The 18413-nt window shown below is 38.9% G+C and overlaps 1 protein-coding gene and 2 pseudogenes across 1 annotated transcript; all 3 read right to left on the reverse strand.

Annotated features, from left to right (window-relative positions):
• Nucleotides 1–17629, reverse strand: LOC131768469 (immunoglobulin superfamily DCC subclass member 3-like). Its single transcript, XM_066162713.1, has 5 exons — nt 17501–17629; nt 15547–15707; nt 15061–15384; nt 693–1007; nt 1–182 (listed from the first exon to the last, which is right to left on the reverse strand). Exons 2-5 carry the CDS (start codon nt 15671–15673, stop codon nt 1–3), a joined length of 948 nt encoding a protein of 315 aa, XP_066018810.1. The 5' UTR covers nt 15674–15707; nt 17501–17629.
• LOC136283549 (uncharacterized) lies at nt 7077–9194 on the reverse strand (annotated as a pseudogene).
• On the reverse strand, nt 9093–14516 carry LOC136279971 (uncharacterized; annotated as a pseudogene).
• Nucleotides 17630–18413: the final 784 nt, after the last annotated feature.

Consider the following 18413-nt stretch of genomic DNA (forward strand, 5'->3'; position numbering starts at 1 on the left):
TCAAGTATGATCGCACTCAATAAGTATTACCTCATAACTTCTTCTTGTGTGTCCATACAAAAACGCCATAATGCATCCGCTCATGAATGCAGTTATTGTGCCACCACACACACCTAGCACAGTAATCAGCGGAAAAGAACGTTGTTGTTCCTTTATTGGCGAAGCTGTAGTTGAAAACGCTCCTTGAAATAAGAAGAACAATTTAAAAATAGTGAGACTGAACATCACATGGATCTTTCAAACGCATTATTTGGTGCTGTTGGTCGTTTCGTCTCAAATAATGACGAACCGAAACCTGATTATCTTCCTGCTAGGATTTGTATAAAGGAGGAAATATTAATGGCTCGGTCGGCAAAAACGAGGTTTTTCTTCAATTTAGAAAGAGTTAAATCTCGTACTGATTTCTGCTACATGATTGCCCTTCAAGGTAAATGAATGCTGAGTTACAACGTAGTATCAGTATGCAACCTTACCTAACTGTTTAATGAACAGGAAAGCAGATTTCGGAGCTATTTCTGCAGCGCTGTTCGTTGTAACACAATAATGTCCAGTATTCAAGGAATTTTGAAAATTAACTCAACTGAGCAGTTCTAAAACACTTTCTGCAGGGATTTCATCGCCTTCCCAGAAGAAATGGTCGATCCATATTAAAAGTTAATGCCAAGATAGGAAATATAGAGCACGTGTCTCACTTAGATCCTTTGTGGACAAGAATACAGGCTTTGATGGTTCTTCCTCCCCACTATTAATTGCAAAGCAGTAATATTTTCTATTATCTTCCCTCATTACACCCTTTACTACCAGTTTGCTATGAATTTGCTTGTCGTCGAGGAAAATCTTAGCTACTTTAGTCCGTAGGTTAGAGTGTACAACAAGTGCGTCATCGTTCTTCATCCACGTGATAGACGGCATGAGATGACCTCTGGCGGCGCAGTTAAAGATTGCGTGGAAATCAGCATGAACAGTTTGGTTCTTAGGATCCTCCACAATCTCTGGTGCCAGGAAAACTTACACCGGCAACTTCAGATAACGGTAAATAGTTTTTTCGAAGAAAGAAAGCAAAATTTGAGAACCCGGTAAAAAATTTTGACGGAGTAAGGAGCAAGTAAAGCATGTCCAATCAATTTTGCTAATGCTTCTCCGTTTTTTTTCTATCCATGTTACTTCTCTGTTAGAAATTGGATACTTTACTGTTTTCTATGTAGAGGTTATCAGCACTAACCGACAAATAGCATCTTGACTCCTCTTAGATCATAGCTACTCCGTGGAAGATAAGTAAGATTAATTTATCAATAAGGCTGTGCAATCGAGCCTTGTAGAATGTGTATGTAACTTCGCATCAAATGCCAAGAAAAGAATTCACCCATAATTTGCAATAGCAATACATGTGGGTGATGGGATCATCCCTATGCGATTTTCTTGCGTAAACTTGTCAAGTTCTGTTTTGACAGACGTACCCAATTTGCTTCAATTCGTAAATCAAGTTTTGCTTGCTCGGTTCAAGAACGGCGGAAGGGTGTTGTCGATCCTTGTTTTTAAAATGATCATTCTTCGGAACCAATTCTCGAAACTTCTCCTCAGTAGTGTTTTCCGATCTGTTTCGCAGGGTTCTTAGCCGGGTAAGATTAGATCGTTCATCTCCACATTTCAGCCACCAGTATGAAAATGCTGCCATAAGGTTTTTGCATTCGTGGGAGCAGTCAGGCAAGTACGGATCTATTTCACCTTTCACGATTTTTGACTCGATAATCTCAAACGCCGTTTTGTTACCCGACTCATAATCTGTCGACAGAACTAAGACAACCTTGCGTCTACAAATGAGCCATTATCAAGGAAATGATCTCAACCCCTTAAAGATGGTATCTGGCTAATATGACCTTTTTCCTGACAGTCTTCACAGATATTTTTTTCTCAAAGGAAACGTTACAAAAGCTTTCACGTCTGATGTTTTCCAATTTCAAAATATTCCGCTGGCCTGATGCGCGTCTTTGGCATGCTTGGCACGCCTTAACATTCTTGAAACTCATTTGCCATTGTCTCCCCAGTTTTTCCTTTCTGCGTCGCGTAATCACTTACACGAGGTAAACTGAATTTATCGTCTATGTTTGTTAACGATGAAACAACGGCCTCTGTAATGATATTGTTATAAAGGTCATCAGCAGAAGGATCATTGTGCTCTCTGACATGAGCGAGATCAACTTTGAATTTTGGTTCAACATTTTATTAGAGGCGCGAATCGAATTCTGTGGCTGGTTTCAAAGACGTTCCATCATTTGCCAAGGCACATGGTGTTACCGCTAAGTTATCCGACTTGAAAAGACACAGGACGAAATCACATGTTTCCGTATTTCTGAAACGTGGCGGAAACATGCAACTCCATGTTTCCGTTATGTTTACGTAAAAGTGGTCCGGTTCCCTTGTATACGCAGCAACGTAAACGCGAGAAAACGTCACGAAACCGGTAACGGAAACACAGGTTATCCGTCGTGTTTCCGGAACGGTTTAACATGTTTCTGCCACGTTTCTGTTTACGGATTCTTGCAATTTCGTCCTGTGAGAGGAGCAGTCTCGCCGTCCTCCTTTACAAGGTCGATGAGGAAAATCGTAGCGTTTCCTTCTTCTGTAGTTTATTACTTTAGAGATTTGCTAAAATCAGCAAATAGGACTTTTGTACGGAACAAAACATTCTTTGGTCTATAATTTGATTGTTTATCATCAACATTGCTCATTTTAAGAGATTTTAAAGTCACACGCTGCCTGTTGGTTGACATTATTACAAGTCCCAGTGTGCCACAACTTCGGCTTTTACAGACGAGAAATTTTGCGCTCTCGCTTAAGAACAATATCAATATCGTTTGCATTTGCTATTGTTTTCGCTGAATGTCATAACCTTTCCTGCGTGCACGTGCGAAACAGTTGATATACGACACTCTTTCAAGTTTTTCTGCAAAAGGGAAAGCAACACGGGTTCCTATGTTTTTTCCTTTTACTTTATTTTTATTTTTATTCTCTTTCTTTCATCATCACGCATGTATGTTTGTTATTCCTTCTGTGCGTTCCCTCAGATTTGGAAGTAGGCTATGAAAGGTCTCGTGCGTCACTGATTAGTTTCTTTCTCCCATCCTTTTAGTAGGAGAAATGTAGCAACCAGGGAGTAAACCAGGCAGTTAACCATCCACAGGCACTCGAACGGGTAAGCTATAGGGGATATCGCTTCCTGGCTCTTCAGCTCTTAAATTTCTTTCGTTGATATTTTTAAGATCACGAATAGTTGGTTTATCTTTAATCCGCGTGTCCAGTAAACGATCTGCATAGTCTCCTAGGACGTCGCGAATTGATGAGAAAATGATCTTTGCTTTGTGAGCTATCTTTAGTGCTTCGTTGTTTAGACTTGATTCCACTGGGACTTCAGGGGTGGAGGACATATGTAAGTTACTTTCAGTTGTTGAAGTTATATGCAAAATTTCTTCTATATTCTTTCCTGTATTTACGGTTTCTTCTCGATCATTCTGCCCAATAGATCCTTGCATTTCATGACCAACATTTATACGAATATTCTGGCAGCCTTTTCAGAGTGATTTCTCAATGCTAGCAGCTTGAGAAATAAGGTTTTGACTTGATAGATTCAGGCTTGAATCTAGGCAGGCAGCTCCTCCATAACTTTCATATAACCTTTCTTTCTCCCAGAAAGTTCTCTAGGTGGGTTTCAGACGATGTCATGTCCTTTGCTTTAGTTTTACACTCCAGCAAGTCGCTATTCATCTGGCTCGTCCATGTTCGTCTTGGTCGATGTTGCTGTTGATTTGGCATATTTGTTGAAAGGTAAATTAGGAGAATTCGCTTTAAGGCGCCTCTATTCCTAAAAAGGGATATTGCAAGACATCTAAGGATACCTTTAGAACTAGCACTGGCGCTTTAAGCTCGGCTTGCTTTCGATTAGACCATGAAACTCGAAGCTTCGGGAGAGCTGCTTGTCACACGTCCTCACTACTCGTCGCCCGTGATTTATTATCGTCAATTATCCTTATTATTATTATTATTATTATTATTATTATTATAACAGACCGAGTTTGGTATAAACTAGATATATTGACTGGAGTTGCGTGACTTGTAGCGTTTCTCATCTTGCCTTTAGGGCTGAGCAAAGAAAACTTCTAGTTGATGAAATAGCCAAAAAAAAAAGGTTTACTTGCTTTTAAAGTGCCTCGTCTCCACCTAAAGAATTTTTTTCTTCACAGACATCGTGGTTTGTTGTCCTTCAGTACTGTTGAGAGTCATGGACTTCCGTCAGCATTTATCAAACTCCCCGGAAATAATATTATTGAACATATACAAGAAAGCGGAAATCGTGGAGGTGATTTAGAGAATACTGTTTTGAGACTGGAGGTTCTTTACGTAGCGTCGGTGAATAGAGACATTTCTTTAGAAACGGTTGACTTAATAATTCAAGTTCGTTCTCATCTGAACGTAAACTTGCCTCAACAAGAGCCTTTTCGTGGGTATGAAGCACCAGTAGTGAGTGAGGCAGGACGCCTAGGAAGACCTAAGTTTTCGATTTCCGAGTAGCAGCTGCTATTTTTTCAAAAGTAAGGAGGAGAAATTCGTTTTCCATTTTCAGTTTGGGTTGGTATCCGCCGCTTTCGCCCCCTATCGAGTTCGCCTCTTCGAGTTCGCCCCTACCTCATACCGTGTTCGCCCCCACACTTTTCGAGTTCGACCCCCACTAAGTCGAGTTCGCCCCCAGATTGAGTCGTGTCTAAATTAGTTGCTATCGAACATTGCAAACAAGTTAGAAACAAGACAAATTTTGAATTTTAATTGACCGACGGCCATTTTGAAAGTTTATATGTGCGTGGGAGCTAGGGCGACCGGAAACAAGAAATAATGTGGTCAAACGGTGAAATACAGAGAACTTTCGTTGGTCATGACCTTAATAGATTGGGTGGCTCCTACAGGAGCCGTTTTTGTATTTGACCGAACCGAAAGGTTACAAGATCGTTCGACGATCGGATTGCTAGAAATCTCGCGGCCCGTAGAGTTCGGAGCAGGCTCGCAGCAGCTGCTTCGCTGTCCGATCACCGTTCTCATATTGATCCCACAGGCTGAAGAACTTTGCTTGAAGCTGCCGGTAGGTTCGTCGCTGGAGTCTGCATAGTTTGTCTGCATAGTCGTTAAGCAGCTCTCTTCGTGAAGCAGCTGGATCAGCATGTACAGGGGAAGCTGACTTTTTCCCTGAGAAGAAAATGAGGGAAATACATATAAATATGGAAATAACATCCGAACTCGAAAGGAGTAAATGTGCGACAAAACCGAAGAACCGTAGCGTAATGACAAGCAGATAATTAACCTACCTGCGCCCGTCAGTTGAGCCCGTTGTGCCATCCTTCTACGTCGTTTTTGGTCCGGATGGCTCTTAGGTTATCCATAATATCCTTAGTGAGTTCCCCTTTTGAAAGTTTCATTCAATTTTTAATGTAAACTATCTACTCTCAAAGAACTGTGTGTTCCTTTATGAACAGTAGTTATCTTTGTTAGAGAACAACTTCACGTATAAAGACATGGCTCTAATGCTTGACATTAGCAAGCGAACTACTGAAAACCGAATGGCCGAGTATGTGTTGACGAACAAGTCCCGCTACAGTGACGTAGAGGACGATTTCCTGGATAATTTAATCCATCGTATTATGACAAATTTTCTTAGATCGAGTAAGTCCTCATAGAATCTTTTTAGGTTGTAGCCACTCGTGTTCAGTTAACAAATGAAGATTTTTTTGTCCGTAGCCTAGTAATGAACAGTTTGAGAACCAGTATATAATGACAGAACAATTTATTCCTCTGGAACTAGACATGATAAACATCTGAAAAGGAAGATTTTCTTGTTTACCTCTATTTCTTTCAGATTGCTAAAAAGGAATTGAAGCCTGTCGGCTGATACGCGTTATCTATTGAACACCTCAAGAAACATAGACATAATCACACATAGCAAACGCAAACATCCTTTTTTTCAGTATGAACGTAAACTTAGGACCGTTTCTAAAAATCCCGTATGCTGTTCTCTTCCAGCAGATTCTTACAAAACGCGACCAACTTAAAGGCAAGAGCGTTAAGCCCGCCGCAGTATTTGCACAAAATTTTGCTTATCCGGAACAAGCTTTGTACTCTTTAAACAGAGAATTCAAGAAAGCACAAGAGGCGTTGACTTCACCACTGTGTAACAAGAGCGTTAAGCCGGCCGCAGTGTTTGCACAAAATTTTGATTATCCGGAACACGCTTTGTACTCTTTAAACAGAGAGTTCAAGAAAGCACAAGAGGCGTTGACTTCACCACTGTGTAACAGGGTGCTTGAAATTTAAACTCTTATTTTTGTTGACAGGTTCCAAAACAGTCGAAGGTTACCTTGTTTCCAAAGGTGTACCAGTGCAGAGGCAGAGACTAAAGAGTGCCATAAAGAGAGTCGATCTCATTGGCTGGAGGCTAAGGTCTATGAATGCCATCCGTAGACGCGTGTTTAACGTACGTTCCCCACAGGCCCTCTGGCATATGAACGGGAATCACAAACTGATACGGTAGCTGTCACCTATCTCACTATTTTGATTACATATTTGTTGTTATAATTCAGGTCTCAATAACTTTGCACCATTTCTTTTAGAGGCAACCTCCTAATCTAACTTAGGTTTCAACATTTTGTATGAGGTATCAGTGTACGCCACTTATGTTAAAGTTGGTTCCCTCCCCCCAACATCTTACTTTTCTATTTCGTTGGAAAGTGTGTTGTTTTTGTCTACTTCGGTTACACCGGGAAAATGAGTACACCTGGCATCACTCAGTGTATCCTATCCTAATCTGAGATTGCATCTCAGTTTGTGATTACCCCAACCTAAGCTGAGTGGAAGTGGTGCTGAAATAGCGAGTGCAAGTTACGTCTGACTATGAATAGACAGCACACAGATAACATAAAAGATATTATTTTAATTCCAAAATGTATCAATTGGAACTTTTAAACAGTATAGTAATTTAAATCGTAACAGCCTTAAAAATTGCGTGATAAAAGTACCTCGCTTTACTTTTGTTTAAATGAGTATTTTGCAACATTAACTTTGTCCTTTTCAATGCATTTTCATTTCATTCATCTCAGGCCCATTTCCACGCTTTTAAAAATCTACCTCATAATCAGAATTCAATAAGGGGCAAACAAAAACATATACACAATATTGCTAATATGAATTGCACCAAATGATCCTTTAGTATACAGCCTAAACTAACGCTATTTTTTTAACAGGACTTTTGAAAATTGCTCGAAAGTTTGTGTAATGAACGCGGCTTTTTGCCTTTTCAACTCTGCTGTAATACGTCGCTTGATTTAGAGCACAGAAACTAAATTAAACTTATAAATTAAAAACAAAACACTTTGGCAATTAAAGCACGCTCCCAAGTTCAAAGAGAATCAATAAGAAATCAGCAATTTCACTTAAAGACGGCCAAAGTAATCATTTGCGAAAGCGCCAAAGAAAGAGAATACTTCTTCCTTGGTCACTGACACATTCTCACTTATCGGCAAAGTCAGCCTACTAATGCAAGTATTGCTCATAGGAAGGCAAGATGGCATGTTCGTATAAAAAAACAATAGTGGGCTTCATTTTGAAACCCAGAACAGGCTCGTTCTCGCATCCATCCAGTGACGAACTTTAAAATGCTATGGAGATATATGCTGCAATCTACCCTTTCTCTAGCTAAAAAGAGAAGAACATAAAAATTAGCAGTGCATTCATAAAGCTTCAAATCCCAATTCTTTCTTATGCGCTCTGTGGAAAATTTCGATTGACATAAATAATAATAATAATAATTATAACGGTCTTTATTGCCCATTAGATAAAAATACATATCTAATGTTAGAGGATAAAAAGATTCAAGGTTCAGCCAAAAAATTACAATAGAATAAAAAAAAATAAAAAGATCAAACTAGATACAATATATCCGGCATAAAATATCATAAAAAGTTGTATTTGAAAATTAATATATTTACGAATGTGTTCTTATAACGTTCAGTGTTTATCTTAGACCATTGGCAGCTTTTACGTCTAAGGTTGTAGGTTAAATTGTTCTTTTCTTACGGTATGCAAACCTTCAGAGGGTGGTTATTACTCTGTTGAACTATTTTAAGGATCGCTTTATCCTGTTTTTTGATCTTATATTTAACTGCGTAGATATAGAGCGCAACTTATAGCATCTGTCTAAAGCAAAGTTACAACTGTCTAGCTAGTGCGATGTTTCTTAGACCAGAGAAAAGAGAACGACAGTTACCTGTGTGTTTTTTCTTCCCGCTGTCCTCGATTAGTCGCTTCTTCGGAAATATAGGGTCCAATAGTCTCAAAAGTTTGGGGTATGTCATAGGTAGCACTGCTGTCTTTCGGAAGAGGAATGAAAGACTCGGTTTCCCATGAAGAAGCTAACAGATTAAGAGGAAAACAAGATTCATTTTCTCAGAAAGTATGGAATTATAAAAAAATTGTAAGAGACCAAGGGAATACAAATCTTTTGTGTGAGCAAGAAAGAATCAAAGGGAACAGAGGGCATCCTACATAGAGTCCCTATTCTATAGCCAATTCTTATCCAGCTATTTTTAGACCAGCTCTTGGACTGCAGAGATCCCAACGAGATTAGACAAGAGCTCATCACATGTAAAAAAGACAAAAAAATGTGTGGGGTGTTTCGTCGGGAGCGCTTGAAGAGAAACTGTCCGTATTTAGCGAGAGTGGGTATTGTAAGACTGCACTGTAGTCATTAAAAAATTTTGTTTTCTTGCCTAAATAAAGGGTGAATATTAGACCATCGATAACAACCGGTCACTTTGAAAGCGTACCTCAACAAGTTCGACTTGGGTTTCCGCTTCCCCCAAATTGGTCAAGTCCTCTTTTGTGAAGATAACCTAAAGCTGCTCTTCAGCAAGGAAAATAGTCAAAGGACCACCTTGCAACAAACTGAAAACTGCAATAAAAAGGTAAATTTAAATTCTTGTATTCTTGTGTGCTCAAGTGAAAATGACATATGTGTCTAAGTAGGCTTTGCATATTTTCCAAAAAAGAGACCGGCTACATAATACTGTTCCCTGTTTAAAGCTTCCTTTTTTCTCAAAAATAATGTAGCCTTCTCTTTCTTCCTTGAAGAGCTTGTCACGTATTTTGCGCATCGCCATGCCCAAAAATTCGCCTTGGATCACCATAATCTTGAGCGCCCTCACTGGTGAAGATCACATCTAAAGGTACACTAAAACCAATCGCTGGCGGATCTTCCCTCAATATCTCTTCCATTGCATCATCGACGAGGCGGTAACGAGAGACAAATATTTTCGTGGTCTCTCACGCATTTCCAAGTCGTTTTAACGGTCAAGCATTCGCCCTCGATGTAACCTTCGCCTGAACTCTGCTAAGACGGTAACAGGCTCGTCATAAGTAGCCCTGAAATAAATTTGAAAAGATCAAAGAGGCGTATTGCCCGTGAAATTTGAATAAATCCAAAAAGTATGCCGGTAACACCTGCACTAAACCGGTCTATTAACGAGCAGTCGGCCCGATTGTATTTAGCTTCTTACACTAATAGTTGAGTGCCAAAGTCAAAGTTGTAAAATCGACGAACGGATCTCTGGACATAAAGGGTTGTTCTTAACACCAAATATCATTGGACGGACGCCTAATTTCCCCCTTCCTTCCCATAAAACGATATCACAACTAAAGTTCATACACACGAACACCAACTATACTGTAGAGTACGGAAAAGACAACCAAGCAAAATGTACCAAGAATAATTCTATCAATCTGCATTTACGTAGCTTTTAATGTTTCCTCTGATGCATTTCTCAGATGCTCCTCGTACGTTACAGGTTCCCCCCCTTAATAATCAACCTCCACGGGTAATTTTAACATGGCTCAGAAACTCACTCTTCTTAGGCGGCTGCTTCCCCAGACTAGTTGAAGCCTGTCCATGTCACGAGGAGGCTGATCTGGCAGTTCCAATGAATTCAGCTCAGTGTCACCACGAGGCTGATCTGGCAGTTCTGCTGGGTTAACTCGTTCATCCTCCCTAAGATATTGATGAAATTGGTTTGTAAAGACCACCTTCAGGTTAAGTACAATGCCCCACATCAAATATCAATATGAAGTATAAAGTCACTGATATCTAAAGAAATTAAAGCTAAACAATGCGGACAAAATTAATTACTAACTAAGTGGAATACCGAAAACAATTTTCAGTATTTTCTAAAACGTGGAAACGATAACCACTGAGCGAGTGGGGTTACCACTTCTACTTACCTCCTCTCGCCAAGTGCTGGCGGCACATCATCTACGGATGTTTCTGCACGCCTTACTTCAGCCTAAAAACAAATTATTCAAAAAAAAGTCATAACTACTTGTATAGGCCATATAGAAATTCGGCCCGTGCTTAAAGACCTAGGCTCGTCGGTATTGCACGACCCATACTTAACCAATTGTAACCTGGTAGGCGAGTTGTCTGCGCACAACAGCATTTCGAATCCGTCACAAATTTGTAGTGGACGAAAGGCCCTGGAAATATAAACAAAAGAAATCGGTTTACTAACGGCTGGAGATGAAAAATATCTAAGACTAGGAAAAAAAGAAGGAAATTGAGATCTTAGCCAAGTCAGGGTCAAGTCTACAGCCGCCGTAGACAGATGTGAATGTTTACGTGAATTGGCCCCCTACGGAAGTTGAGATTCCGACAACTTGGAGATGACAACAAATACTGTTAACAATCGAATGCACAAAGTCAGTCCCACTAAATGACAAAAAGGTGTGAGAAACATTTATCAGTACTGCTTCATTTTTATGACTTCTTAAAACCTTCTCAACATGTTAAACATAGGATGCTGTTGCTTAGTTCTTTTTCCGGCTGAAAGAAAAGTTCAAGTTAACAGACTCAGAATACCTGGTTCGTAGGCCCTAAGGCCTGTGTTCCGGAAGTTCTGATAACTTACCAGTTACGTAAAGCTATTTCTTGTGCAAAATGTTTTTGACATACAGTCAATCTTTGGTGATTATGAAAGCTTAAAAATATAATACTTACTTGATTAAGAAGATGGGCTAGTTTATAGGGAACTAAAATCTACAGCGCCACTTGACAGAAAATGGATTTAAATAATCGCTCTCGGAACCGATATGTCTTCCGGGTTTTGAGAAACGCATCCATGCTTCCTTCTTATTATTAGGAGAAAGTTTAGTTATTTCGCAAGATTGAACATAAAATTTATTGTTAGTTACTTGGCCTCCTTGATGGACATTTTCAAAAGATTCAAATTATTTTTTTTCCAGGCCGTGGCCACCACATCTCTTTCGGTATTGGGTCAATTCCAAACTTTCCAGGTCTCGCAAAAGGAAGAAGAAAATCTGCGATCATCAGTTACCTTTATTTTCTGGGACGGGGTGCTGCAAAGGGTTTCAAACCCTGACCTGTTCCTAACCAGACAAGTTCAGACCCTGTTGAAGACAGAGACGCCAGAAAAACATTACCCTGTCCAGCGGCACGTCCCTGTAAGTTTTACTCTTATTGAAAAGTAAGCGCGGGTCAGGAAAGAAAAGAGAGCTTGACAGTCGACATTTAATGCACGTAATATAATTAATATTATAAACATTCAGGCTAATCGACGCGTGCAAATCGTGGTAAACCGGGAGGCCGGCAAACCGTGGTAGAATTCATTCTCGTTGCTATTTCAATTAAGGCTTTAATGAACGACAACGAATAAATGTAACATCGGCCGCGAAAAAAGAGGACAAACTTACCGAAAAGTTACGAATTGGCTCTGCTTTACGGCAAGGCGAAATGAAGACTCTGCAACACAGCGACTACACCATGTGATGGTTTAGCGCCAATCTTTACATTCGATGACGTCCTGTGATGGTAATAGAAGACTCATCCCATCGATGTCAACTTGTTTTTATTGTCAAGACTTGCATTTGAAGAAATGCTCTACAAATAAGAAATGCAAAAGGTATTCTCGATGTCCTATTCGTTAAATAACAACTTTAATTACAACATATACTTACGTCGGTCAAAGTTGGACAATCTTCCACCATTGCTGGTGTCACAACGAAGCTGTATGTTTGTTTGCCAAAGCCCACATCTCATTTCCCATGGCCAATGAAGAAGTTTATCACGGAATTTCACGTAGGTGTGGCTGTGTCACCTCACAATCACACTGCCATTTCTTGATGCAAGATCTAAATGTTAAAAGATTAAATTTCCAAGGAAAATTTTTTTTTTTTTGCGATAGTTTATTTATTCCATCCAACAGAAAAGATTTATTTATAAAATTTATACAAACCCGCCATGCTGGAGAGCAAGCCGATCATTATACCCCTACTAGGAAATAAAAATAAACCGACTCTAACTAGCAGCTTGACTTTGCTTTGTTTTGGGTGTACCAGTGCGAAAACAATAACAAGCTTGCCCTGCAGCATGGCAGATTTTGTGCCATGTAACTGTTACTTTTTGCAAAAGGCTTATTAATATAAAACACACTTCAGGTAACTCACGCAATTGATCTTAACCTCAAGGGCCACTGATTAATTATTTAAGTTGTCTGATTCCGTCTTACTTATATACTGTGACATATTGTAGGCGGCTAATAGGAATCGGCCTACTTTTGTTCAGGTTTTCTTTTTCCTCCTCGTTAGGGACATACTTGCTCCCGTCTTTTTTTACCTTTTGATTGTTCATTCGTTGTTTCAACTTCCGTTGATGTGGTAGTGGAGCAAGGCTCGAGTCTGCAGCCGTTATCGTGATTGTGGGACATTTTTCCCCAAACGATATTTTGATTGGATACTCAACAAAACTAAAGGAAAACAACAATTTATTGGTAAACTCTATTCAAAGTTTTACCAACTTGAAGTTACCGTTTCTTACTAAGACATGGAGGGAGTATTTTGACATATTCCTTATATTATTTAATATGGAGAATTGACACACAGTTCATACATTGGACAAACCATAGTTATATGCCCCGTATTATTCAGTGAAAGTTAATTAATAAAGATGACAATTGTAGACATGTTTGCTTACTTTGCAGTCTATTTTTTCCATTAAACATGTCTGGTAGCTCCAGGGCCAACTGATGATCGGTTTCGATGGCTATGTGGTCCGTTCGTCCACTGATTTTTGTTTCTCTGTCGATGAGACGAAATAAATCCTCTTAAAACGAGAGATTGAGAACATATTTTCTTTTTTGAATAGACCATGCATACATATTTTCTGATAATTTAAGGACCTGCTTCCTCAAATTAAATAATGGATTTTTTTGAGTCTCGAACATGTTCTAATTCTTAGTCAATTTATTTATAAACCAGCACTTTTGATAGGCTTGATGTTTTCTTTAGCTTCTATATAAAACAAGCGAACAAAATAACTTAAATTTATCCATTTATTTTTAAATTGCCAATGGCAAGTTAGAAAATTTACACACCAATTCATTTGTACTTCTATCCTATCCCCAAGTCCTAAGTTCTTTGCCGTTTCCCGGAGATCAGCAAATTACTACGAAAGCGAACGGAAACCACAGTATTAAAAAAGAGTAGTGAACTAAACTCTTATGGGTTTATTACAAATCGAATAACACGAGGTTCTTTGGCAAGGCCAACTCAACTCCATTAGGTCGATGAGCATCTACTAACAAAAGGCCTGAGAGTACAAAACGCGACCAACGAGACTGATACAAAGAGATGTTGGTTATGGAAAGGTTTTGAATTACCAAAGAAAGTTCGTATGAAGTCTATGACCAGCAGCGTGTTTGATTACCCACGAGGACATCTCGTAGGGTAATGTTTGATACTGTAGAAATTTGAATGATATTTGTCCGTTCTCAATAAAACTGACTCGCCTTGAAACGCTCTTTTTTTTTTCTTTTTTTTTTTTGTTGCTTCCCTGCTATGGGACAGACGCACATGGTAGTTAGTCATGATCCTCTTCACCGATCGCGAATTTCCAATTTATTAAAGCTTTAGATATCGCGTATTCTAAGTGTATAATCAATCAATCAATCAATCAATTTATTTAACGTGGTCAGAACGCTTAGCTAAAAGCTAGTTTACAGGTACGCCACGAAACGAAAAGGAATGTAAGTCTTCTTTAAGTCTGTATGGTCCTAAACGAGCCATATATTATATATATAGGATACAGCGATTAAGGTATTGTGATGTTAATAATGACATTGGTACGATTGACTTACCAAACACTGTTTTAAGGCTTGTGCAGGCTTCTCTCTTCCCTTTTTACTTTGCATCTAAACTTGGTTTTCTTTCTGAAATTCTCGCCACCTTTCCCCTCTTCGTCAAAAAACACGACACAATCCAGTATTGCTTATTGAGGTCCTTGACCTTCTTCCGTTCCGGCGCGTTTGGCACGTTGGAAGACACGGTTCGCAAACTGACCTTGACCTAAGAGCTCCACATTGCAAGGTCAAAGTCTTGAGCGTCATTCAAGACGCGTGAACCCCCTTGCGATATTTCAATTGGTTTGTCACGCATTCCTCTCAATAACACTTGCGTTCAGCGGCTATTCGAGATCAGTTGAGGTGCGCAATTGCCGCTCAGATCAAAGAGAATTTGGAACCCACAGAGGCCAAACTAGAAAAACCAAAACCCGCATTGGATATCAAATCCGAAAAGCCGTTAGCATTCTTCGCGAAAACCGAAAACCTAATGCTAAATAATGGAAAATCCGCAAACCGCCATGAACACCAAAACCGAAAAACGGAAGTTTTTTGCCTCAAAAACCGAAAAACCGATTTAAAAATAGCCAAAACCGCAAAACCGAAAATCCCAGTGCCCCCCTCTTTTAGAGCAGGCAATGAGATAACCCCTGGGTTCCGTATGCAATGAATCAGTTCGTATTATCAGGTTTTCCTCTTCTAATTATGACTGCCGCATTTGCCAATTTAGTTTATTATGAAATTTCTTTTGTGCTCACAAACAATAGCCCTTTTATACAACTTAACATACGCCAACACTTGCTTTATTGCTACTCGAGGAGATTACTTTATATGTTTTGCCTACCTTGAAGCTCAATTTCGACAACTTTTTGCCTGCAGTATCCCTCATAATAATTCTGAGCCTCACAAGTGTAGTTTCCAAACTGTTCCATAGTCGACCTCTTGAGCATTAATATGCAGTGTAGCTCTTTGACTCTTGGTGTACCCTGCAGGCATTTGGCTCCAACTGGGCTACCCTGAGGATCATACCACTGAATATACTTGGTCCATTTCCTAGGATATAGCTGGTGGTCATTCCTTGGCCACGCTATGCAAGTCAAGTTAATATCTGCACCTACTCTTAATTTGCGGTTTGGCGGACTTGAGAAGATATCCATTTCAGGTATCACTAGACGGAAAAGTTAAAAAAAAATTAATTAAATGCGCAATCCTCGAGGTAACCTAAATCAATCATAACGATGATTCAATCAATAAATTCATTACAAAAATTTATTTGTGGATCAAGTATGTAACCGTAAGATTTGTAAACAAAAATGCAGTTGCTACTAACCAGTTTTACTATTGCATCTGTTGCTCATTTCCTCGGATGAAAGGTTGCTTATAGCACTGGTAACAAGAAACAGCATGAAGAAGTTGCCAGCGTTTCCAAGCCAATGTGTGTTTAGCATTCTGGTCATTGAATGTTCGTCCACTTCCTCATACAAAAGTTACCTAAATGTAAAATCGTCTGTTTGCTATGGCATGATGTAAAACGTCTTTTTTAAAACCAAAGCGGGCAGCAGGTGATGGAAACTTTTCTCTTCATCAACAGATTAATTGTCAAGTTATTACCAAACTTCCATTGGGAAAATGAGCCGAAGTGCAAAATGATAGGCGATGGAAAGGGTTAAACCTGCTTTTAAGGATGAGGCTTTATCATTATTACTATTATCAGACTTATTATCATTATTTTTACCATCATCATCATAATGACAGCTATCATTATTATTATTATTATTATTATTATTATAACTATTATTATCATCATTATTATTGTATGCATTTTGGCATATGAGTCAATTTTAAAGAGGCCGTGATAGCAGTTGCTATTTCTATTAACCGAGCAAAAATAATCCCATTATTTTCTCCAACTGGTCCAAAAAGCTTAAAAGAATAGAAGCATGAGACCTCATCTCAGAAAGTCGATGTTTTGTGACCAAGAAGATGCAATGAACAAAAAAGACAACCAGATGGCTTATGAGTTGTCTCACGTAAAATGTCATATCTTGTTTCCTACGCAAGCGATGCTCACGAAACCTGACCAGAATGTAAATTGAAGGTCTGAGTAAAGCCTCATGAAAACAGCAGGTGAGAATTTTTCATAAAAGACTGAAGGGAAAAACGTTAAAGAAATGAGAAAACCTCACTCACTTACCTTGTTATATTTTTATGATTGTTGTTGATTTTTTAATTTTATATTTTTGACAAAAAGTCATTTCCCACAGAATAATTTAAGTGAGTCTTGCAAAAGCTTAAGATGTTCTTCTTTTGAAGAAATGTGAAGTTTCTCACGGATCACTCAAATTGCCGAATCTCCATGAGTTTTGGCACTTAGAGACAGCTTTGGTGAGTTTTCGCGAGCATAAAGTATTTTAAAATTAAAAAAATTAATAAATAGTGAAAGTCATGATGAGAAAAAGTTCATTCAACCCACCTCAAGTCTTTTGCTTGCCACAGCAGACAAGACGAAATGTGAATATATTCAACTTTCTTACGTTGGAATAAACATTAAACTTTCCGTCGGTTTTATTGCCTTACAAAGAAACACTTCGAAAGACTCATTTTTCGAGGAGTTAACAAGAACGAACACGAATTTCAAAATGGCGGCTTTTTAACGTTTGCCTCATATTTAATCAAGAAATCGATCTCAATAAAATGGAGTTCAAAGAAACTCTGCATAAAAGTGGTGACAAATTTTCTGTCTTGATAAAGATGATTGAAAATAAACTTCTGGGATTGGTTGCTTCAATGCTAAAAAACGCTATAAATCGCCTTCGGCGTAAAGATGATAATTCATCGTAATGTTGACATCGTGAATATGAAAGCGATCTTTGTACTAATGAACACTACTTAAGCAATAGTGGAAATAAGGCCTAAAAAACTGCATAGGAATTTGAACCCATGACCTCTATCCATGCATCGATAACGATGCAATGCTCTACCAACTGAGCTTACAAGCAAACTGGGAGCTTGTCGTTATTTTGGTTCCGAACAAACCCATGAAGTGATGAATAAATGACTGTTATTCGCCAGCTGAGAGGTCCGTATTCGGAAAAACTGTGCCCGAGGTCTTTACTACCACCTTCGTCTTACGGCCTCGGGCCGTACTCAAGAAAGAGGGCACGTTTTTTTGCAATACGGACCGACCTAGGCTGGTGGATAGCATTGAACGAAATACTTGCAAAAGAACCAATGTAGATCTTTTTCGATCCAATGGTATACTTAGCAGTTATATTTCTACTTACTTGAATCCGCATGAGGCCATGCTTAGAGACCATGTTCATTAAACATGTAAGAGTGTGTGAAAAGGTTCTCAAGATTTCGCCGGTTTTAAAACGCAATAGGCACTTCTTCATAATTGCAACCCAAGTTTAAAATTTATGACTGGGAAAAAAAACATATAAATAATATGGCTTATCGTGCGTCATAAGGCATTTAAACAAGCCAGACTTCTCGGCGCAAGTCGTAATATTAGCACAGATGAATACATACGGTTTGCAAAATTTGATGAGACACCGAATTCAACTTTTATTTCTATAAGTTCAAAAATTTGTAAATAAAAAAAATAATCACGATCAAATAAAAATATATAATGGTCCTTTTTACAGATTTTACAGAGGAGCTAAGCTGTTTTGGCGAGAACTTTGCACATCAATATCGCCCAGCAGTTAGTTTTCAACATTCGGAGTTTCCGCTTGGTAGACACGCACATAAAGCAGAAAGAATGATCGAGGATTATGAGGGTTTTTTCTCCTAACCACGCTTTCCTTTCCGTCGGTTTTACTGCCCTACAAAGAAAAACTTCGAATGACTCACTCATTCAACGAGTTGACAAGAACGAACACGAATTTAAAAATGGCGGCTTTTAACATTTTCCTTAGATCTATTTTCCTTAACAGTGATGATAAATATGCTCGTAAATGTGCTCATCAGGATCATTACAAATAAAGAGAAATAAGAGGGTCTCAATAGGTCGGGGTGATGGTTTTTACGGCTTACGGTTAAAAATTTTGGCCAATTCACGGCTCTCGGATATCTGGATCGGCTGCTTCAGTGCTAAAAACGGTCTAAATCGACTTCAGCGTAAAGGAGATGATTTATTTTAATACTGACATCGTTATCCATTTAATTGCATTTGCAAGCGATCTTTAAGATTGG

This window comes from Pocillopora verrucosa, chromosome 1 (assembly GCF_036669915.1).
Source record: "Pocillopora verrucosa isolate sample1 chromosome 1, ASM3666991v2, whole genome shotgun sequence".
Taxonomy (NCBI): Eukaryota; Metazoa; Cnidaria; class Anthozoa; order Scleractinia; family Pocilloporidae; genus Pocillopora; species Pocillopora verrucosa.